This window comes from Mustelus asterias, chromosome 23 (assembly GCF_964213995.1).
Source record: "Mustelus asterias chromosome 23, sMusAst1.hap1.1, whole genome shotgun sequence".
Classification (NCBI taxonomy): Eukaryota; Metazoa; Chordata; class Chondrichthyes; order Carcharhiniformes; family Triakidae; genus Mustelus; species Mustelus asterias.
Window position 1 is genome coordinate 53,409,419 of NC_135823.1, and position 25,005 is coordinate 53,434,423.

General features: G+C 44.6%; 1 protein-coding gene across 2 annotated transcripts in view; it reads left to right on the forward strand.

The window, feature by feature from the left end:
- The window catches only part of dnaaf5 (dynein axonemal assembly factor 5), a 117,314-nt gene that overhangs the window by 90,453 nt on the left and 1,856 nt on the right, over positions 1-25,005 (forward strand). Inside the window, exons 10-12 of one of the 2 annotated variants that reach the window (XM_078240642.1) lie at positions 4,486-4,636; positions 10,421-10,577; positions 11,279-11,470. In XM_078240642.1, coding sequence (XP_078096768.1) covers positions 4,486-4,636; positions 10,421-10,577; positions 11,279-11,470 — 500 coding nt within the window. The remainder of the gene's footprint in view (positions 1-4,485; positions 4,637-10,420; positions 10,578-11,278; positions 11,471-25,005) is intronic. The other variant, XR_013500689.1, reaches the window with a different exon arrangement.

Here is a 25,005-nt window from a genome sequence, read left to right on the forward strand (position 1 = left end):
ATCAGAAAGGTAATGAAAGATCAGCGATCTGAAATGTTAATCGTTTTTGTAATCTGTGCAGATGCTGCCTGAACTGTTAAGTGTTTCCATATTTTTTTGTGAATTATTTGAGTCCCTGTTGTGACTATTGTCTATAAAATAATGAGGTGCATAGACAAGTTAGATAGTCAATATCTTTTCCCAAAGGTAGGGGAGTTTAAAACTAGAGGGCATAGGTTTAAGGTGAGAGCGGAGAGATACAAAAGTGTCCAGAGGGGCAATTCTTTCACACACAGGGTGGTGAGTGTCTGGAACAAGCTGCCAGAGTTCGTAGTACAGGCGGGTACAATTTTATCTTTTAAAAAGTATTTAGATAGTTACTAGGGTACGATGGGTATAGAGGGATATGGGCCAAATGCGGGCAATTGGGATTAGCTTAGGGGTTTTAAAAAAAAATAAGGGCGGCATGGACAAGTTGGGCCAAAGGGCCTGTTTCCATGCTGTAAACCTCTATGACTCTCTGACTAACGATACCAATATGTCTCGAGAACATTTCTGTAGAAATAGATCGATTTCAGAAAGCGGACAGCTACATTTAACTGCAAAGAACCTAACTGAAATGAAAAGGAAGCCATTTGGCTCTTCCAAGTTCATTCCTCGCACTGACCACACACAATCTGCTCGGTTGTGGATCTGACCCGTTGTGAGTTGCTACAAAGTTGCTCTCTACCAACCGCTAAAAGAAAACGCCACCATACACTGCTTCCACCCATGCCTAGTTGCTTTCCTTGACCTGATGAGTCAGTATTCCCAGCAGCTCAGGGAGCAGCGCTTAATGATTTCTGTCTGTACTTAATCATGTAACCTGTAATCAGGTTTCCAAGCAAAATGTTCTCAGAGTTCTCTGTTTAAAAAAAGTTTAGATCAGTGCAAGAATAGACACGGGAGCAATTAACTAGCATTAACTTTGCTTCCTCCTCCAGATCAAATGAGGAATAGTGTGTCCGAAGGTCTTGGGTGTAGGAAAAGCCCACAATTTTTACACATACGGAATAATGATCCAAATGTAACCACCACAGGCTAGCATATTCTGCTGTACAGATGCAAAGTTCTGAGTGGACTCATGAATGCATCTGTAAATAACTTGAGGCTCAGTAAGTTAACAAACAAAGCAGATGCTTAGCAGAATGCATGTTGTATCAACTCAACATTATTGCAATTATACTGCTCTTCCTTGAGGCTTTCCCTTGTCTCGCTGATGCTTTGTACTTGTGAAGGCGAAAAAAAGAATTATTTTTATTGAGTTTCCATTTCCCCGAAGAAGCTTCAAGCCAATTCACATCCAACAACCTGCTCTGAAAACTTTGCTCACGTTTTGACAGCTGTGACATTGCAGCACAGCAGCTGAGACAACCCACAACATTCTGAAACAATCAACAACATTCTAAATAAACCAACCCACAAATTAAGTTGCTCTATCTTCCGATGTTAATGGAGGAAAAAAATGGAGAATTCTGATCTGGATCCACATTTTCACCAATTTCCTTAGGCCAACCGTATCTGTGTACCAAATTCAGTTGAAATCTCTCCATTAGTTTTTATTTTGGAGGTTTTTTTAAACTAAATAATGAGGCCAAAAGTATTACTTCTGTCTGCCTTCAGTAGTGGAGGAAATTCGAGATAGTGTGAAAGTAAATCTATAATGCTTTGATTTTTTTTGTGTTATCTAATCGCTAAAATTAAACATCTAGGTTAACAATCCAGTTGCAACTTGAGAAGCTCTTTCTCTTTGTCTAGCTTCATATATAAGCAAATAGCCACTTAGCAAGACATTAAATGATAATTGATTCCAGCAGAAACGTTCTCCATGACAGAGTAACTAGCTTCAGGAGAAGTGAAGGGGAGTATATTGAGAAGGAGAAAGAAGAGGAGCAAAGATGAGGAGGAATTTCTTCAGCCAAAGAGTGGTGCATCTGTGGAACTCTTTGCCGCAGAAGGCTATGGAGGCCAGGTCATTGAGTGCCTTTAAGACAGAGATAGGTTCTTGATTGATAAAGGGATCAGGGATTATAGTGAAAAGCCAGGAGAATGGGGATGAGAAAAATATCAGCCATGATTGAATGGCGGAGCAGACTCGATGGGCCGAGTGGCTTAATTCTGCTCCTTAATACAATTAATGTTACCAGAGAGGCAGTGCTGGGTAGACTAATGGGACTGAAGGTGGACAAGTCCCCGGGTCCGGATGGAATGCATCCCAGGGTATTGAAAGAAATGTCAGAGGTAATAGTGGATGCGTTAGTGATTATTTATCAAAACTCGTTGCATTCTGGGGTAGTGCCGGTTGATTGGAAAACGGCTAATGTTATGCCGCTGTTTAAAAAAGGAAGGAGACAAAAGGCGGGTAACTATAGGCCGGTCAGCTTAACGTCTGTAGTAAGGAAAATGCTGGAATCCATTATTAAAGAGGAGATAGGGCATCTGGATAGAAATGGTTCGATCAATCAGACGCAGCATGGATTCATGAGGGGAAAGTCGTGCTTGACGAACATGTTGGATTTTTATGAAGATGTGACTAGGGCGGTTGATGGAGGAGAACCGGTGGATGCGGTGTTTTTGGATTTCCAAAAGGCGTTTGATAAGGTGCCCCATAAAAGGCTGCTGAAGAAGATTAGGGCACACGGAGTTGGGGGTAGTGTGTTAAAGTGGATTGGGGACTGGCTATCCGACAGGAAGCAAAGAGTCGGAATAAATGGGTGTTTTTCCGGTTGGAGGAAGGTAACTAGTGGCGTGCCGCAGGGATCGGTACTCGGGCCGCAACTGTTTACCATTTATATAGATGATCTGGAGGAGGGGACGGAGTGTAGGGTAACGAAGTTTGCAGACGACACAAAGATAAGTGGAAAAGTGAATCGTGTGGAGGACGGAGAAGATCTGCAGAGAGATTTGGACAGGCTGAGTGAGTGGGCGAGGATATGGCAAATGGAGTATAACGTTGATAAATGCGAGGTTATACACTTTGGAGGAAATAATAACAAATGGGATTACTATCTCAATGGAAACAAATTAAAACATGCTACCGTGCAAAGGGACCTGGGGGTCCTTGTGCATGAGACGCAAAAGCCCAGTCTGCAGGTACAACAGGTGATCAAGAAGGCAAATGGGATGTTGGCCTATATCGCGAGGGGGATAGAATATAAAAGCAGGGATGTCTTGATGCACCTGTACAGGGCATTGGTGAGGCTGCAGCTGGAATACTGTGTGCAGTATTGGTCCCCTTATATGAGGAAGGATATATTGGCATTGGAGGGAGTGCAGAGAAGGTTCACCAGGTTGATACCGGAGATGAGGGGTTTGGATTATGAGGAGAGGCTGAGGAGATTGGGTTTGTACTCATTGGAGTTTAGAAGGATGAGGGGGGATCTTATGGAGACTTATAAGATAATCCGGGGGCTGGATAGGGTGGAGGCGGAGAGATTCTTTCCACTTAGTAAGGAAGTTAAAACTAGAGGACACAGCCTCAAAATAAAGGGGGGTCGGTTTAAGACAGAGTTGAGGAGGAACTTCTTCTCCCAGAGGGTGGTGAATCTCTGGAATTCTCTGCCCACTGAGGTGGTGGAGGCTACCTCGCTGAATATGTTTAAAGCGCGGATGGATGGATTCCTGATCGGTAAGGGAATTCAGGGTTATGGGGATCAGGCGGGTAAGTGGTACTGATCCACGTCAGATCAGCCATGATCTTATTGAATGGCGGGGCAGGCTCGAGGGGCTAGATGGCCTACTCCTGCTCCTATTTCTTATGTTCTTATGTCTTATGGTTTAAGAGCCCTTCATCTTAAAATCGAATGTTGCGAGGCTTGTTTTAGTGTTGATAATTATGTGAAACTCTGGCTAACAAAGGAATATATAATCCCTGAAAGATTATGGTTAAAAAAAACAAAATAAGGTAAACTCCCATCATAAGTAGTCAATGGATAATCTTACAGGAACTTGTGAAGCACAAGAAATAGTCTCTGCGAGATGATGCATGTCAGCCATTTTTAGTGATTATTCTCTGCCGTCACCTCTTGTAAGTCAGATTCTTTGTAAACTTGAAACATTAGTGTCAAAGTGGGAATCATTCAGAGGAGCGGGTGACTCCCTTACTGACCTGCTGTTTGTTTTATGCAAGCTGCTCTCAACCTGTAGTGTGATTTCAGAAATAAATTAGTTACACGGGAAAATGCTGCACCCACAAAATTGCACGCCATCATTTGATTAATATTCCATCTTTAAAAGTCGGATTGTTTGATAAGATTAATCTCTCTCTTAATGAGCAAAGCCAGTCAGCTAAGGAAAAAAAACCCATTGTTCCTGCCTTACTAAACCTCGCCTAGCCGTGTTATTTGGTCGGAAGTGCAGTGACTTCCCACCCACATCTCTTTAAAATTAAAAAATTCCACATGTACCAGTTATTAATCCTGCCTCTGTTTTCCATTGCTGACTGCACTGTCTTCTGTTTTGCTTTAGGCATTTCAGTAGCTACCTGGAGATGCTTGTAAGAGATATTTTGGTGCCTAATCTGCTGTGGCATGCTGGGAGGATAGCAGCTGCAATCCGCACGACTGCTGTATCCTGTCTGTGGGCTCTTCTGCATAGCAAGATGATTACACTGGAACAGGTAAATCCCAGAAGGTCAAAGATTCAAAAGCAAGCCAAGTCAAAACCAGACAAAATTTAAATAATCGCATCGGGCAAAGCGGTAGACGCGCCGCCTATTAATTTCACAAAGTTAGCACTATGTTAATATGCTTAGATTTTTGGAGCCTTACTCAGTTTTGAAGTCAATGAAATCCAAGTAGGAAGGAGCAGATATTGATTCCAGTGGAGCTTGTCTATCAAATCTCCCTCCATACACTCCTTCATTCTTTAATGACTGTCTCACTCATTATCAACCATGTTGTCTTTTTCTTTTCCTGTTGCTTTTTTCCTCTCTCACTCTCGCTCTCTCCCCCTTCTCTCCTATGTAGCAGCCTGTGCCTTTTGTGCACCTGTACTTTTCCACCCTTTCCTTCTGCCTCCCTGTCTTCCTAACAATGGCTTGACATTTCAAAATGTAAAAAAAAATCAACTTCTCCAAACCTTTGATCATTGCACTAAAATAGGAAGTAAAAGATCTATTATTCTGTTACCATTCACATCTGAACAAGAGGCAGGTTTTTCTCAGGTCAATACTTGAGGTTTTGAAATGTACTTTTACACCTGGGCGGAGAATGCGGTACTCCTTTTTATAAAGTTACATTTTATTTATTAGTCACAAGTAAGGCTTACATTAACACTGCAATGAAGTTACTGTGAAATTCCTCTAGATGCCACAGCCCGGCGCTTGTTTGGGGTCAATGAACCTAACCACGTCTTTTCAGAATGTGGGAGGAAACCGGAGCACTTGGAGGAAACCCACGCAGACACGGGGAGAACGTGCAAACTCCAAACAGACAGTGACCCAAGCCGGGAATCGAACCCAGGTCTCTGGCGCTGTGAGGCAGCAGTGCTAACCACTGCCTAAAGCAAAACAGAAGAACTTATTTTTACGTTCAAAAGAGGGTGAAGATCAGCTGCAAGAATCATAGAAGAGAATCTTAGAATCCCTACAATGCAGATGCAGGCCATTTGGACCATCAAGTCTGCTCCGACTCTCTCCGATAGAGCATCTTACCCAGGCACTATCCCCGTAACCCCACGTATTTCCCACTAATCCCTCAAACCTACACATCTTGGGGCACTGAGGGGCAATTTAGCATGGCCAACCAACCAATTAAATGTGAACACACAGAAAGAAATCTTACTTTTCCTGCCTTTGGCCTGTCTTAACAATGCCCATAGATCCTCCATTCACCCAGCAGACCCAGGAGCAAGCCATGACCTTAGATCTCACTTCCCAACACTGCACCTCAGTTTCATTCCTACACTCCGTCAGTGCTTCCTAAAGAAAGGTCCAGTTTCATCTCATCAAGAAAGCCCTAGAAATTCCTGGGTGATATAAAAGTGGTGAAGGCCCTTTCTCCTGGGAAAGTATCATAGAAACCCTACAGTGCAGAAAGAGGCCATTCGGCCCATCGAGTCTGCACCGACCACAATCCCACCCAGGCCCTATCCCCATATCCCTACATATTTTACCCGCTAATCCCTCTAACCTACGTATCTCAGGACACTAAGGGGCAATTTTAGCATGGTCAATCAACCTAACCCGCACATCTTTGGACTGTGGGAGGAAACCGGAGCCCCCGGAGGAAACCCATGCAGACATGGGGAGAATGTGCAAACTCCACACAGACAGTGACCCAAGCCAGGAATCGAACCCAGGTCCCTGGAGCTGTGAAGCAGCAGTGCTAACCACTGTGCTACCGTGCCGCCCTGTAGGAATTCCCCAGGGTCAAGGGTCAGGAAATCAGGCGTTCCAGAGTTGGATGCTATAATATCTGAACACTCTGTGACACACACAATCTTTGATGTTCCAACCAAGCATTTCAACCATAAATGTTCCTCCAAAATGGTATCTTCTTGCTGCCACCCTTCCTTGCTCAAAGGTTAGACAGCTGGTGCTTTACTAAGCTGCACCTAAATAATGATCTTTGAACATGGATCAAACCATGTGGCATAAGACGAAAGTTCCCAATGCAGAGTGCATTTTGATGTGGGCCAGTTTCAGACACTCAAACCACTTCAGTAGAAATTGGTTAAATTCCTGGCGTAAATTCAGGTTTCAGTGTTGGAGAAATAACATTACATGAAAGCCATTTGATTACTAGTTCAACGTCTGATGGAAGTGTGGATTGAATGTAATTCACATTAATTTCTGCTGCATGCATATCCTGACAAAAAAAATGCCTAGCTTTCAAACGAATGTGCAACTCTACAACCTAGAGAAACAGCTTCCGATGTTTCTGCTTGTAGCTTTCATGTCACTAAGTAATTGGCTCATGAGCCTGCGCAATGCAAAAATGAAGCAGAAGAAAATCTTACTGATTAACACAAATGGTATATACTGACCTTAATAGTGGCATACAGGAGAACACAGCTGCAATTAAATGTCCTTCAGTACATCATCTGATTTAAAAATACCTCTGTATCATAATGTATATAGTAATAGCAATAGCGTTGTTCGCAAATACTAATTTTGTTCCAATCTATTGAGTGTTAAGTGTTATCCTGGTATAACAGACTCTTTAGTAGCATGTTTCAAAATACTTGGCGACCATGTGTAGCTAATGGTGTACAAGATAGCTATGGATGAGGAAGGCCATTCAACCCACCTGAGCAGATCCAGACCCTCGGAGTTTCTCTTTTCCATCCAGCTGTTTCTGAAATTAGTTACAGGTTTTTTGCTCGATTATTCTACCGAGAAGACCATTATTTGTACCAATGACATTGTGTGCTAAGCATCCTGAACTTAGTCCTAAAGTTGACGTTAACAACTTTGAACCTGTGTCAGTATCATTTTGATGTACAATGCTGAATTTAGCCATTTACTATGTTGCGTACTTTACTGGCCATTCTTTTCCTATATTAGCCTGTCTGAAATTAGATATATTTGATGAATTGAAACCTTTGAACACCTTTTTAGGCATATATACCTATGCCTGCAAAATATTATTCAGTATCACAAAATAATACAGCATATTAGAACAGTGGTTTCCAAATTTTTGTATGCTATAGAATCATAGCATCCTACTATGCAGGAAGGAGGCCATTCGGCTCATCAAGTCTGCGGCGATCACAATCCCACCCAGGCACTATCCCCATAACCCCGTGCATTTACCCTAGCTAGTCCCCCGACACTAATTTAGCATGGCCAATCCATCTAACCCACACATCTTTGGAGTGTGGGAGGAAATCGGAGCACCCGGAGGAAACCCACGCAGACCCACACGGAGAACATGCAGACTCCACACAGACTGTGACCCAAGCTGTGAATCGAACCCGGGACCCTGGTGCTGTGAGGCAGCAGTGCTAACTACTGTGCCACCGTGGCACACCTCCATACTATAACACAAGTTTGAGGTATACTTCCTATTTTCTCTGAACTGCCCTCTAGCAAAATGCTTTTTTGGGGCAATTTTCAGCCCGTGTTCACCACCCTGGAGAATGGTGACGCAGGTGGAAAGTCCGGAGAGAATCGGGAAACGTGGATTTCCATGTGTTACTGTGCATGTGTGAATGCCAAAAATCTCTTCTCCACCGTAACAATGCTGGGCACTGCGATAGCTTCAGTGCCAGCTATTGCAAAACCCGCGGCATTGACTTGGAAAAATGTAAACAATACAATATAAATATAAGCTGTATAAAGGGAACCTTGATTTCCTTAAAAACACAGTTCACGAACCATTTATCTAGTTCATACAAGATATAATATTTTGAAATGGTTATCACCATGAATGATGACTGTTTCTCTCCACAGATGCTGCCTGATTATCTGAGTTTTTCCAGCATTTTTTCTTATGTCAGTCAGATTTTCAGCATCTGCAGTTTGATTAATATTTTGAGTGCTTTGATCTTGGGCAGAAGAATGAAGTATGCGAAAAAAGCGGTAACATAATTATAAAAGAAAGGGGAGATGTGCAGGACCGAAGTCTCAGCATAATGCTAATCTCACATCTAGGCATTAGCTGAACATAACTGTAGAAACAAGCTATTGGCATAGTTTCAATATTGCGATTTTCAGAACAGCGTATGCCATTTTTTTTACTTCACTCTCTCTCTCGCTTCTCCCAGGGGTTTTGCACCCTTTTTGAGTTTCCGCTTTTTGTGCGGGCGAGTGGAGCCTTTGTCTTCAGCTCCAAGTCCCGTTAGTCATGCGCATGGGCCTGACCAATATAAAAAATGAAAACAGCGCAAGTGCAGCTTTTCCTTGGCCAGCGCATATGCGGGAGGTCTGAGGTCGTCAGGTCTATGAGACGGCGACCACAGAGCTGAAGAAAAAGGTTAGCTTTAGTTTACTTCAATGAATTTTTAATCATTTTGAATCTCTTTTTGCGGCACACTTGGAGGGGTCTTCCCGGAACATCAGTGTGCCACAACACATTGATTGGGAACCACTGCATTAGAAGGCCATTCGGCCCACTGTCTGCTCCTGCTCTAAGATTTTGGTCGCATTCCCCGGCCCTTTCTCATAGCCCTGCATTTCTTCCTAATATTCAACCAGTGTCCTTTAATAAACTGAATTTAAATTTAATTTGCTTCCCCCACCTTTTCAGGCAGTGCATTCAGATCATTACAATTTTCTGGGTAATTTTATTTTCCTCATATTCCTATCTGGTTCTTTTGTTAATCTCCTTAAACCTTTGTACCCTGGCCACTTGCTGTTCTGTCACTGGAAAGAGTAAATAAGGTGAAACTATTGAGACTTCATGATCTTGAACAACTTTAATGAAATCTCACCTTGGCTGTCTTTGTTGTATTGATCAGAAATTGCTAGCATTGCAGCTGCCGAATATGTTCATGTCTGACTGAGGAGAAAGGGTCAGTGAACCAGGATTTCAGAGTTTGGCAGAGGTTCTGCAGAGGTTGAGGTTAAGCTGAAGAGCTGCACTTCCCTTTCCAATGTTACACTTTTTGATGCAGCAAGGTTGCAACAAATAATGCATGATTGCATTTGGATTCAAACTAGGCAGAGCAGAGAGGTTGAGCGAATCAGGAATTTCAAATAAGAAATAGGAGCAGAAATAGGCCATACAATCCCTTTAGGCCTGCACCGCCATTCAATAAGATCATGGCCGAACCTTAACCTCAATTCTACTTTCCTGTGCTATCTCCATAATCCCTTAGTATTCAAAACTCTAGGGATCTTGAATACGCTCAACAGCTGAGCATTTACAGCCCTTTGGGGTTGAAAATTCTAAAGGTTCACTGCCCTCTGTGTGAAGAAAGTTCTCCTTATTTCAGCCCATTATGGCTGTTCCTTTATCCTGAGACTATGCCCCCTAACTCTAGACTAGGGCGATCAACCTCTCCGCATCTAATGTGGCAAACCCTCTCAGAATCTGGTATGTTTCAATGAGAGTATCTCTTATTTTTTTTGAACTCCAGAGAATGAAGGCCCATTTCCACTCCATCTCTGTTTCAAGGACAGCTCTCTTGTTCCAGAAATTGCGATATAGAAAAGAAAAGATTGTGCAGATTGCCACAAATTGATATAAGTCTTGAAGAATCAGTAAATGTAGGTTGAGTCGTGTAAGGGAAGCATCAGAAAAGATTGAAATTTGAAAACTAGATTGAGTTTTAGTTGTGGTTGGCATGGGTCAGTTAATGACGCCAAGGGAAACTCTACCATCTCACAATATCCCATTCACATGGGCTTGCAACCTTTGGTGTTATAAATCATTGCAGTTTGTTACATTTGTAGTTTTGACGATTGTATGAAAAGTCAGACTGACAGCAGTTTTCATGTTTCTTGTAATTTTCATAGGCTCTTGGAATATATGAGGACTTGATGCCAAAAGTAATTGCAGCATTGGATGAAGATTCAAAAATGACTCGATTACTGGCTTGTCGGATTGTCAGTGCTATCTTAAATGTTTGTGGGAATCAGTTGAATCCCGACAAGCTTAATAAATTGTATCCAGGTAACGTATATGACAGGATAATTTATTTTTGGGGTGCAGCAGTACCGTTGTCATGAGAGTTTTCTTCCCCTGTAGCTTTGATTAATGCTCGCATTTGCAAATATTCTGTTAATCCTACACTTGGAAAGGTTTCTCTCAATGTTCAAAATCTCTTTGGCCATGAGAACTGCTTGTGGAGAAAGAAGTTAATTTGAAATGTTCTAGTTGGAAATACTTTCTGACCTTCATTGAATCCAAAGAACCTTTCTTTTGGGTGTGACTTTTGGTTGATCTTAGAATCAGATCCTTGGATGTTACTGCAGAATATCTTCAGAAATATCCTATTTGATTCATTTTTAATTATTAGTGGCACGACTACAGGGCGGCACGATGGCACAGTGGTTAGCACTGTTGCCTAACAGCACCAGGGACCCAGGTTCAATTCCGGCCTTGAGTGACTGTCTGTGTGAAGTTTGCACGTTCTCCCAGTGTCTGTATGGGTTTCCTCTGAGTGTTCCGCTTTCCTCCTCCGGTCCAAAGATGTGTGAGTTAGGTGGATGAGCCATGGTAAATGTGTGTGGGGTTACGGGAATCAGGTGGGGGAAAGTTCCTGGGTCAGAGAGCGTTGGTGCAGACTCAATGGGCCGAATGGCCTCCTCCTGCATTGTAGTAATTCTATTATTGGATTCGACTCGTGAGTGTTTCCTTTTTCTTTAAATTAGAACTTCTAAAACGCCTGGATGATGGTTCGGACGAAGTGCGCATAGCAGCGGCCAAAGCTTTAAGTGTTTGGTTCCGATGTGGTGGGATTGTTTATGACCAAACGCTGTACAAGAGCCACCTTGAATTCCTGTACCGCGGGCTTTTGGTTCATTTGGATGATCCAGAGAGCAACATCCAAAAACTACTTTTTGGTAAGAATACATTTCCTCGATTTTCTAATTTCCATTATTTTTCAAAGCATTTGCTGTGCAGTAAGTAAACAGTTTAAATCGGAAAGACAAACAAGACGAGGGTAATCACAAAGGAGCAGTCGACCTCCAATGAAAATCACACCCAGTCTGATGGTAACAGTTCTGCCATGTTTAGCATTTAATTCCAGCAGAGGTGGCCAAACCTTTTGAACCTTAGAGCTAGTACGATAATCTTCAAACATTCGCGAGCAGCAAGACACAGACAACCTTTATAGACATACTTTTATTACTATTACACATGCTTTTGTGAGGCAATCCTTATAAACTGTTTTGGTCGTAATATCCCTTCAGTAAGAGGAAACTTGCAGTTACCAAGGTTAATCATTGCTAGAGGTAGACAAAACAAATCTGCTTCCCTGAGACACATGAGAGCTTGCTCAATGCTCACTGCTTAATTGACTCTGGCAGCCTTGCTTTTCCAATGTGGAAAATCAGTCCAGAAGTTTTAAAAAGTTGACTGTTATACTTGGGGGACGGGAGTATGGCGGAGAGAAATTATCACCACCTACTGAACAGCAAATTTGAACCAGAATATCTGTGTCCACATACAAGATTCTTACATTCTTCTGTATTAAACTCTTTCCTCCCTTTCCCGGACAGAGGCTACAAGTTGGAGGCTCAGCGGTAAGGGAGCTGGAGAGACCGCGCCACAATGGTGCTGATCACAGTGGGTCACACGTCCCTAATCCAGACTGGCAGTAAAGTAGCAGGGTGTCTGAGGGAGAAATGGGTGCAGAGGGAGGACAGAAAGTGTTCATAAGCACTTTGTGAAGGCCTCAAACCCTGAATAAGGTGCCAGCCCAGTCCCGTGTTTGTCTTGAGCCGCTCTGCTTCTGGCGGAGAGAGACCTGGGTTAATGGCTGCCATCTTATCAGGGGTGCACGCACGGTCATCCCTGTCCCAGGGTGGAATGTTGAGCATTTCTATCCTGGACTGATGACGATGGACTTTGGAAACTCCTTTTACATGGGTTTAGAAGGGAGGATCTGTCAACAGGAATTTCAGGCCAATCATCACATCAGCTATAAAGAGAGGCAAGATAGACTGTGATAAAACAGAAAATGCTGCATACACGCAGCAGATCTGGCAGCATCTATGGAGAGAAATAGAATTAACGTTTTGAATCTAAACAATCCTTCAACAGAACTCAGGATAGGCTGGGGTTATTTTCCTTCGAGCAAAGGCGGCTGAGGGATGACCTGATTGAGGTGTATAAAATTATGAGAGACATAGATGGGATGAAACCTTTCCCCTTAGTAAATGGGGGCATAGATTTGGGATAAGCAGCAAGAGATTTGGAGGGGATTTGAGGACAACCTTTTTCACCCAGAGGGTGGTGGGAATCTGGAACTCGCTGCCTGAAGGGGTGGAAGCGGGAACCCTGACAGCATTTAAGAAGCACTTCAAATGCCATAGCATATCAGGCTGCAGACCACATACTAGAAAATTGGATTAGAATAGATTGGTGTTTGATGGCTGGCACAGACATGATGGACCTAAAGACCCATTTCTGTGCTACAAGGTTCTCTGATTCTGACTCCACTCCCAGTGTTCTCTGGTTCTCTCCCATTACGCTGTTTGTGGCCATTTTTGAACAGCCAGTGTTTTCTCGTAGCTCACCCTTCCTATGGTAGACATTAGCCTCGCACTCTTTTCTGGACACCCTCCAAAAAACTCAGAGCAGGACTTATAAAAACAGCAGGGCCATAAGTTAGGTGGGAGCCAGCCAGCAGCGTACTGAGCAGCACTCTATGTTTGAAAGAGCTCCATGGGCTCACAAGCTGTGGTTAGGCCACTCCTGATTTATAGTCTAATGTTTACTTCATTATAGCAATTCCAAATTGTCCCTGCTTACTCACTATGGCTTCCAGAGACACCGACACGAAATCCCATTAGAAGCATGAGAATAATGATACTGATTTTGCACTGCGAGCTTCAATGGGGTTGGGGGAAGAAAGCCCAAAGGAAAGATGAAGGAACATGAAAAATAAAAGAGAAACTTTTGAAAAATTGTTAGATCAAAGCTGTTTTGAAACAAAAGGTGATGGGAGAAAGGATCAAAGAAGTTCTAATGATCCAGAAAAACATTCCTCTAACATGAAGGGCCATGTAAATGTTTTCAGTGGACTCAATGAAATGGTATTAATTGCACGTCTGTTCTTGCTGCTTTTTAAATTATTCATTCATGGGGTGTTGGTGTCACTGGCTAGGCCAGCATTCATTGCCCATCACTAATTGCCCTTGAGAAGGTGATGCTGAGCCATCTCCATGACCTGCTGAAGTCCATTTGGTACAGGTAGACACCATTGAATACATTCAATGTTTTGGCATCAACTACTTCCTGTGGTAGTGGGCCTGTGGAATTCATTACCACAGGAAGTAGTTGATGCCAAAACATTGAATATATTCAAGAGGAGGCTCGATATAGCACTGGGGGTGAATGGGATCAAAGGTTATGGGGAGGAAGCAGGATTAAGCAATTGAGTTGGATGTTCAGCCATGATCGTGATGAATGGGGGAGCAGCCTCGAAGGGCCAAATGGTCGTCTCCTGCTCCTATCTTCTATGTTTCTATGTTTTTATAATGCTGTTTAGAAGGAAGCTCCAGGTGATAGTGATCAAGCGACAGTGAAGGAATAGCTTCAATGGTTCCAAGTCAGGATGGTGTGTTGCTGGGAGGGGAAACTGCAGGTTGTGGTGTTCCCATGCATCTGCTGTCCTTGTCCTTCTCAGTTGTGGAGGTCATGGGTTTGGAAGGTGCTGTTGAAGGAGGCTTGATGAGTTGCTGTAGTACTAAAGATAGACCAACTTCTGGCTGGTGCACTCTGCTGCCACTGTACGTCATTGTTGGAGGGATTGAATGTTTATGGTGGTGGATGATGTGTAAATGAATGAGGCTGCTTGGTTCTGAAAGGAGATGAGCTTCTGGAGTGATGTTGGTGCTGCACTCATTCAGACAAGTGGAGAGTATTCCATCACACTCTGACTTGTGCCTTGTGGAGAGTGGACTGGCTTTGGGGAGTCAGGAGGTGTGTTACTCGCCACAGTTTATATCTGATTCAGTTCAGTTACTGGTTATTGGCAACCCCTAAAATGTTGATAGTGGGGGATTTAGTGATGGTAATGCCATTGAATGAGAGGGAAGATGGTTAGATTCTCTCTCTTTGGGTATGGTTGTTATCTGGCACTTGTGTATCTCAATGTTGGTTGCTGCTTATCTATACAAGCCTGTATGTTGTCCAAGTTTTGCTGCATACAGGCATTGACTGCTTCAGTATCTGAGGAGCTACGAGTGGCGCTGAAGATAGTGCAGTCATCAACAGACATCCCTACTTCTGACCTTATAGTGGATAGAAGGTGATTGATAAAGCAGCTGAGGATGGATGGGCCTAGGACACTACCCTGTCTAACTCCAAGAATATTGTGAGACTGAGATGATTGACCAACAACAACTATCTTCCTTTGTACTAGGTATCACTCCAACCTGTGGACCATTTTCCCCCTGATTCCCATTGACTTCAGTTTTGCTGGGGCTCCTTAAAGCCACCTTCAGACAAATGCTGCCTTGATGAAAAGGGCAGTTATTCTCACCTTACATCTGGAGTTCAGCTCTTTTATCTGTGTTTGGACCAAGGCTATAATTAATTCAGGAGCTGAGTGGCTTTGACAGTGAACAGGCTCTTTCTGCGTAAGTGCCGCTTGATACAATGTTAATAACACCTTCCATCACTTTGCTGATGATTTAGAGGAGACTGATTAAAGTTTAAAGTTTATTTACTAGTCACAAGTAAAGCTTACATTAACATTACGATGAAGTTACTCTGAAATTCCCCCGAGTCGTCACACTCCAGGGCCTGTTCGGGTCAATGCACCTAACCAGCACATCTTTCAGACTGAGAGGAAACCAGAGCACCCGGAGGAAACCCACACAGATACGGGGAGAACGTGCAAACTCCACACAGACAGTGACCCAAGCCGGGAATTGAACCCAGGTCCCTGGCGCTGTGAGGCAGCAGTGCTAACCACTGTGCTACCATGCCACTGTAATTGGGCCGGTAATTGGTTTGATTGGATCTTTCCAGCTTTTTATGTAACAGGACATACCTGGGCAATTTTTCATATTGCTGGGTAGATGCCAGTGTTGTAGCTGTATTGGAACAGCTTGGCTAGGGGCAAGGCAAGTTCTGGAGCACAAATCTTCAGGACTATTGCCAGAAAGTTGTTTGCAGTATCCAGGACCCTCAACTGTTTCTTGAGATCACATGGTGATTCAACTTTGCTGAAAACTGGCATCTGTGATGCTGGGGACCTCGAAGAGACTGAGTTGGATCATCCTCTCGTCACTTCTGTCTGAAGATGTGTTAAATGCTTTTAGCCTTTTTTTGCACTAACGTGTTGGGCTTGCCTCTCATTGAGGATGGGGATGTTTGTAGAACCTCGCCCTCGCATTAGTTGTTCAGTTGTCTGTCTGTCCTATGCTGCTGCTGCTTTTAGGGATGCAAGTAGTCCTGGTGTTGTAGTTTCACCAAGCTGGCGCATCATTTTTAGGTATGCCTTGTGCTGCTTTTGGCATGCTCTCCTGCACTCTTTATTGAACCAAGGTTGATCCCTGACTTGATGTTAATGGTAGACGGGAGGATATGTTGGGCCATGAGGTTGAAATTGTGGTTAAATGCAGTTCTGCCTTTGCTGATAGCCCACAGTCTCATGATGCCCAGCTTTGAATTACTAGATTTGTTCAAAATCTATCCCATTTAACACGGTGGTAGTGCCATACAACACGATGGAGGGTATGAAGATGGGTCTTCATAGCTGAGCAGTGGTCACTCATACCAATACTGTCATGGACAGATGCATCAGTGACAGGAAGGTTGATAAGGGCAATCTCAAGTAAGTTTTTTCCTGATGGTTCCCTCATCACTTGCTCAAGACGCAGTCAAGTCCTTTAGGGCTTGGTCAGTAGTGGTGCCTCCCTCAGTGCTTTCTCCAATTAGTGTTCAACATGGAGGAGTACTGATTCATCAGCGAGGGAGTGGGGCCGGTATTTGATAGCCAGCAGGAAGTTTCCTTGCTGTTTTTTAACTTAATGCATTGAGACTTGTTGGTGGCTGGAGTTACTGTCGAGGAGACTCGAGGTGGGTTCCACCTGACTGTATACCACTGTTCTACCACTTCTGCTGGGTCTACCCTGCTGGTAGGACTGAACATACCCAGAGATGGTGATGCTGGTGTTTGAGACATTGTAAGGTATAATTTGATGAGTATGACTACATCAGGATGTTGCCTGACAAGTCTGTGGGGCATCTCTTCCAATTTTGGCACAAACCCCCAGATGTTAGTAAGGAGGACTTTGCAGGGTTGACAGAGTTGTATTTGCCATCGTCTTTTCTAGTACCTTATCAATGCCCGGTTTCATTCCTTTTTGTAGGCTTTGTAGCACATTGATGCAACTTAAGAATCTATCTCATTGCAGTAGGTCTGGAGTCACATGTAGGCCAGACCAGGGAAGGATGACAGATTTCCTTCCCTAAAGGACATTAGCAAATCAGAAGGGTTTTTATGACGATCGTTTCATGGTCACCATTAGACAAGCTTTAAATCCCAGATTTATTCCTTGAATTTAAATTCCACCAGCCGTTGTGTATTCAGGGCATTCACTGGGCCACTAGATTATTAGTTCAGTAACATTACCACCATGCCTCCGCCTTAACATACTGCTTGGTTTGGCAAGGGACATTTTGAACCCAACGTTACTGGAATCTTGTTAACCTCTCCCTACCTATGTCCAACTTGTTTGCCCATCCTTCCCTACAACCATAACATGACCCTCCCAAAATTATGTGAGGTATACCAATGAATGGGATCATGTGTTGAGGGAAGCAGGTAATAATGAGGGGGAGCAGGACTAATGAGGATAAACACAAAGTGAAGAGACATCTGTTAAGAATTTCTGGCACAGAATGTATGTTAGACTGAAGACCGCACCACATCCTCGAGTTTTAGACATGACAAAGGTTCAACCATTTCTCTTTTTTGTTTTTCTGTATTCGCTGAAGCTTTTGGATTGGGATACGTTGTGACAAACATCACATTGCTGTCAGGGTGTTGTGTTTTTTGTGTTCGGGTCATTAGTAACATGTTAATTTGAGGGGCTCAAGTGAACCTATTAATAAATGGATGTGCTAATAAATTATGTTGGTGCTGTGTGGCATAGAACTCTTGTTGGTAAGACGCACTATTCCTTCTTAATTTTGTTCGTTCTAATGTCAGAATGAGAGACACCAGCATTGTGTGTTGAGGTTCATTTGTGTGGATAATTTTCCTATCTTCGGTTGTGTCTAACAATTAACTCTTTTAGTTCATCTGCAATATTTTAAAACCAAATTGACGTTGCAAGAGGAGCAAAGTTTTGGGAAATCTTGCTTCTGTTGCTGATGTTCACGCTGTGAGTCTGACTGTTCTAAAGAAACTGATTTAAACACCATCATAGCTTGCCTGTTGAAATTAAGCTTTTATAAGTGGTAGTAGTATCCAGTTAACATCAAGGTTTGCATTCGTGAATATACATAAATCAGTTTCGGCTCAGAGCAACAAGATTACTTTTATTTCTTTCGAGAACGGACATGTTGGAACTGTTGTGTCCGTGAACTGAACTGTCCCCCTCGTCATTTCATACCTATTTTATCTGCTTCTTTATCACACTCTGAGTGACTTCCTGCCCCTAGGAAGTACTTGGGTTTAGCTCTCTTTGACAGCAGTTTAATCCCTTGTCAAGCTATAAAGGTTCAGTGGGTATTTGGTAACAGAGTTTCTTTTCACGTAGAGGACTCTGTCTGGTTTCAGATTTTCTCTCATTCAGTGTTGAAACCCTAATGCAGAGTTTAGTTAAGGACATTTTGTACTATCATAGTTAACTGTTTTGTTCCAGCCGATGAATGCCCAAAAATGAACTCCCAAAATGCACAATACCCGAGACAGGACTGTGAATCATAGCCCGTGAAGTTCACTGTTTGAGCTGTACCCCAGTGTGTCTTGTTTTGTCCCTTTTGGAAAAGCACAGAGTGAACCCCAGGTATTTCCTCATTCTGGGGTGGGGAGGACCAGTGTGCTCACACAAAAGGGCGGGCACAGTGGTTAGCACTGCTGCCTCACAGGGCCAGGGACCCGGGTTCGATTCCGGCCTTGGGTCACTGTCTGTGTGGAGTTTGCATGTTCTCCCCATGTCTGAGTGGGTTTCCTCCAGGTGCTCCAGTTTCCTCCCACAGTCCAAAGATGTGAGAGTTAGGTGGATTATCCATGATAAATGTGCAGGGTTAAGGGGATGAGGCGGGGAGGTGGGCCTGGCTAAGATGCTCTTTTATAGAGTCAATCCAGATCTGATGGGCCAAATGACCTCCTCCTGTACTATATACATTATATGGTTTGATGATGGCTAACTAAGTTTAGCCATAACAGTCTGGACCTGTGACCTGGGAAATCTGTGTACAGGTCAGTGGCCTGGCCTCCTTGGCCTATGCCCAGGTCAGTGGCCTGGCCCCCTTGACCCGTGTCCAGGGCGGTGGCCTGGCCCCCTTGACCCGTGTCCAGGGGAGTGGCCTGGCCCCCTTGACCCGTGTCCAGGGGAGTGGCCTGGCCCCCTTGACCCGGGTCCAGGGGAGTGGCCTGGCCCCCTTGACCTGTGTCCGGGTAGTGGCCTGGCCCCCTTGACCCGTGCCCAGGGCGGTGGCCTGGCCCCCTTGACCCGTGTCCAGGGGAGTGGCCTGGCCCCCTTGACCTGGGTCCAGGGGAGTGGCCTGGCCCCCTTGACCTGTGTCCAGGGGAGTGGTCTGGCGCACTTGACCCGTGTCCAGGGGAGTGGTCTGGCGCACTTGACCCGTGTCCAGGGGAGTGGCCTGGCCCCTTGACCTGTGTCCAGGGGAGTGGTCTGGCGCACTTGACCCGTGTCCAGGGGAGTGGCCTGGCCCCCTTGACCCATGTCCAAGGGAGTGGCCTGGCCCCCTTGACCTGTGTCCAGGGAGTGGCCTGGCCCTCTTGACCTGTGTCCAGGGAGTGGCCTGGCCCTCTTGACCTGTGTCCAGGGAGTGGCCTGGCCCTCTTGACCTGTGTCCAGGGAGTGGCCTGGCCCTCTTGACCTGTGTCCGGGTAGTGGCCTGGCCCCCTTGACCCGTGCCCAGGGCGGTGGCCTGGCCCCCTTGACCCGTGTCCAGGCAGTGGCCTTGCTCCCTTAACCCATGTCCAGGGGAGTGGCCTGGCCCCCTTGACCCATGTCCAGAGTAGTGGCCTTGTCCCCTTGACCCATGTCCAGAGTAGTGGCCTTGCCCCCTTGACCCATGTCCAGGGGAGTGGCCTGGCCCCCTTGACCCATGTCCAGGGGAGTGGCCTGGCCCCCTCGACCTGTGTCCAGGTAGTGGCCTGGCCCCCTTGATCTTTGTCTGGGCAGTGGCCTGGCCCCCTGGATCCATGTCTGGAGAGTGGCCTGGCCCCCTTGACCCGTGTCCAGGGGAGTGGCCTAGCTCCCTTGACCCGTGTCCAGGGGAGTGGCCTAGCTCCCTTGACCCGTGTCCAGGGGAGTGGCCTAGCTCCCTTGACCCGTGTCCAGGGCAGTGGCCTGGCCCCCTTGACCCGTGTCCAGGGAGTGGCCTGGCCCCCTTGACCCATGTCCAGGGGTGTGGCCTGGCCCCCTTGACCCGTATCCAGGGCAGTGGCCTGGCCCCCTTGGCCCATGTGCAGTTGGTTGATCTCCAGTAATTTGATGTAGAGGGTGCAGCCTTGTCCCTGAGCTCGAAGAGAAATTGAACCATGGTTCCTGGTCCATCAACCTCTGGAAAATGCTCATCATTGGATGTTGTGAGAAAACTCTGGATCAGTGACTCCCGTGAATCAAGGGTCTGCCAAATTCGGTGTCTAGACTTGTACATGAATAAGTTCATTTGGTTAAGGGTGCTGGCAAAACCGTAGTTGGCTTCTGGAGAGGAAGGGAGGACATTAATAACTCCTCCAGAAACTCGCATTCTGTCGCTGTGCTCTCTGCTGCAGCGTTTAAAGTTCTGGTGGCAGACCTCATGCTGTACACAGCCATTCGCTGTGGCATGGTGGTATATAACACAGCTCTGGTTAACACCCCTGAGAAAAATACATTCATTTATAAATGTACTAAATGTGAGTGCATTTGTAAAAATAAAATGCATAACTTGAGTGACTGTATTGCTGTTGATATTCTGTGTTGTGTTTTTCATGCATTACTTGTCCTGAGTCAAGGAACTTTAAATGGAAACTCATTGAAGAATCATTTCATTAAAAAAAATCCAGTGCTTTCACAATTGATATTTACACTTCGCTGAAATGTCTCCACATAAATTCTTGTTCCAATAAAAATATAAAATATATGAATGAAGGTTTTTTTTTAAATACTTTTACTGCACTATGGTTAGCAGTAGCTTATTTGCCAGGTTTGACTTGAGCAAACTGTGAAACACAACCCTTGGCCAAGTGGTGAACAGCGACAGTATTGACAGCAAAATTTTGCTGGTAACTTGGGTTTCTCTCCCTTTATCTTTTCCAATTTAGCGTTTTCAAAACTCAATACAATGTGACATACCAGGGGCGGGATTCTCTGGCCACGCTCACCCCAAAACCGAAAAGTCCCAGCTGAGGTCACCGGACTTTTGCATGGTCCGCCCCACGCCCCGCCACGATTCCCATGGCGGGCGGGACGGGAAAATTCCCCCTCATGTGTCTGCTGTCTGCCATCACTACATGCTTTACTGTGTTTGCATGCGCGCGTGTTTGCGTGTGTACGCGCGTGTCTTGCTCTGAATTATGCTTCCATGTCCTCTGACACCTACATTGCATTGTGTTACCTTTGGGTGGCACAATAAGAAGGCTGAGGCTATCTGACATACAAATCCATCATTATCAGTCCATCTGAATTGTTCTGCTTCATTTATTCATTATAAGCCTGTCATTTAGAACCAGAGTATTTGACGTAATGCTTTGCTCATGGAATTATGTTTGATTTACTCGTCTCTGACAATGTCAAGTAAGATGTGAAAAAAAAGATTGAGCAACACGTTTGGTTCTAATTTGATTTCAAACCACCAAAGACATTGGCTTTATTTTTTTTCCCTTCCGTCCCCTGAATGTTGGCCAGCTCCTCCGTCCTCTTGTTTTGAGTTCTTGCCAGTAGTGAGTAGCAGCACTGTCAGAGAAATGGATAATCTCTTTCTTCTTGGCAGTTTGCTGTCGACAACTCTGGGCATGTTCGAGCAAGATTTCCATTGAATTTGAATGCATCTGGGTCAGCGTTTCAAGAGCGCTGTAGTCAAAGTGTTAGCCTATATTACACTTGTGAAAGCAGATACACGCTAACACCAGCCTTTATTATGGTTAGCTGCTTGGAACAAGTCAAAACTTCTATAGCGCTGCCAAGTGACCCAGCATGAAAAGGACCTAACATAGCAAGATTTATGGATTTTTGGATCTATTTTTGAGGGACTCTGCAGCTTTGAGAACATGCTCTTTGCTGCTGCCGTTTAGCTGATGTATAGAAGAGTGGTCAGTGTTAATGTAGGCAGGGCAGTATTTGCCTCCGTTTTTGCCTTTCTTTAATTGCTCACTCCATTCTCCATATCCCTCCTCGGACTGGGAGCGAATAGTTAGCCCCTTGATAGCTTCCGATTCTTTCTCTGGTTTGATGATTGATGGATAATGAGACTCACTTACTGGAACAGGGAAAGAATTGTTTCCACCTGCTAGTGTGTTAGTTAGCCTTTTAGCTGAAGTCATGCTCAAGTTAGAATGTCATGCAGTTCTGCAAGAAATCAGCTTCTAAATAGTAATTTTGTGCCTTCCATCAGTTCGTTAAGATATAATGTGGATAACCGCTGTGCAAAAATGCCACCAGTTATGGGAGTGGGTTACATAGAGAGAGGTGTTGTGGGGAAGGGGACAAATTGTCCCGATCGACTGTAAATAATCAAATTATAAAGGAAATTGCTCAACCTCAACTCAGTAAATGGTGGCTCAGACTGGGTTCTTTCTGTTTTCCAGGCTGATGTTTGACAGAAAGCTGTGCAGCAAAGCAATACGCAAACAATATTCCCACCACCTTAAACTCCTTTGTGAATGAAGCTTACTGAGACCCTTTGAGCTTTCCTATTTAATGTTAGTTTCACGCCAGTTGCAGAAGGGACCTGGAGAATTCACCTGGCCGTGCTGAGAATTTTCACCGTGTCAGGAACCGTGAAAGCACCTCCAGTGCCACCTAGTGGAAGACTTAGTCATTGGCTGTTCACAAAAATAAAGTTTTTTGAAGTTATTTCCTGGGCTGAGAATGTCACTGGCAACGCAAGCATCGTTGCCCATCCCTAATTGTTGTTGAGTTACTGGTATACGGGCACCGAGCTGTCTACTTGTGTGATGAACTTCACCTTTTCTTTCTAGCCCCTCCCTTCAGCAAAACTGCCTGATTGAAAAGCTGACCCTTATTAAGATTCAAGTCTGTCTTAGAGTCACGGAGCAATGCAGCACGGAAACGGGTCCTTCGCCCAACCAGTCCATGCCAACCATGGTGCCCTCCCAGCAAGTCCCAATTGCCCGCGTTTGACCCGTATCCCTCTAATCCTGTCCCATCCATGTACTTATCCAAGTGCTTTTTAAATGTTGCTATTGTACCTAAAGTTTATTTATTAGTCACAAGTAGGCTTACATTCACATTGCAATGCAGTAACTGTGAAAATCCCCTAGTCGCCACACTCTGGCGCCTGTTCGGATACACTGAGGGAGAATTTAGCATGGCCAATGCACCTAACCAGCATGTCTTTCAATCTGTGGGAGGAAGCCAGAGCACCCAGAGGAAACCCACGCAGACACAGGGAGAACGTGCAAACTCCACACAATGACCCAAGACCGGAATTGAACCTGGGTCCCTGACGCTGTGAGGCAGCAGTGCTAACCACTGTGTCACCGTGCCGCATTTTTCCACTGCAGATTTTTAAAACAATTGGTAACTGTTTCACGACAGAAACCAGGTGGTTTAAATATTCATTACAATGCCATCCCTGTGGAAATAGGACTTCATTATCCACTGGTGTTAATCCAATTGCCAGTTCAACACAAACTCAGTAATTCACAATTAGTGGGGATTGTTTGACTGTTGTTGATTGGAAACCGGGTGGCCTATAATTATTTGCATTAAGTAGGTTTAAACTGGCTATATGCACCAATCGAGGCTAAAATGGAACTGGTTCTCATTGTCATTTACCACTGGCACTCAATTAGTTGGACTTGGTTAAAATGTATATCTTGCCCATGGCCACGGCTGAAGAATGGTTCTATTCTCAAAATACTTCCAGTGTAATCTACTGAAAAGATGGAAAAACAATCAACGGTGGGCATAAAAGATCCCACAGATCCACTCTGAAGAAGAACAGGGTACTTTTCCCTGGTGTTCAGACCGATATTTATCCCTCAGTCAAAATTACAAAAACAGATTATCTGATTGTTATCAGAAAATGCTGGAAAATCTCGGCAGGCCTGACAGCATCTGTGGAGAGAGAATAGAACCAACGTTTCAAGTCTGGATGAGCCTTCGTCATCCAGACTTGAAACGTTGGCTCTATTTTCTCTCCACAGATGCTGTCAGACTTGCTGAGATCTTCCAGAATTTTCTGTTTTTGTTTCAGATCCCAGCATCTCCAAAGATGTGTGGGTTAAGTTGATTGGTAAATTGCCCCTTAGTGTCAGGCGGGTGAGCAGGCTAAGTATATGGGGTTACGGGGATAGGGTGGAATTGTGGTTGGTGCAGACTCGATGGGCCAAATGGCCTTCTCCTATGTAGGGATTCTATGATTTGCAGTATTTTGCTTTTAACTGATTGTTATCACTTTGCTGTTTCTTACTGAAATGCTCGAGATCCTGTGCAGATTTGGTAGGGTAGATCCGGGAGGATGTTTCCACTCCTGGGAGAGACTGGAACCAGGGGGCCCCAATTTAAGAATAAGAGATCTACCATTTAAGACGAGAGACGTGGAGGGATTTTTTTTTTCTCTGAAAGGGTCATCAGTATTTGGAACTCTTTTTCCCAGAGGCTGGGTCATTGAATTTGTTCAAGGCAGAGTTAGACAGATTTTTGATAGACAAGGGAATCTGGAGTTGTGGAGGGGGCAGAGGGCAAATTGGAATTGAGACCACAACCAGATCAGCCATGATCTTATTGAATGGCGGAGCAGGCTCGAAGGGCTGAATGTCCTACTCCTGTTCCTAAATCCTATGCTCAACACAAAAGAATGCTTCATTTATTGTAAAGCAAATTGGCATGTCCTGAGCTTGCTCAGAGTGTGATATAATTGTTTGCATTTCCCTGTCTGCGTGGGTTTTCCTCCGGGTGCTCCGTTTCCTCCCACGCTCCAAAAATGTGAGGGTTAGGAGTATTGGCCATGCTAAATTGCCCTCAGTGTCAGAGGATTAGCAGGCTAA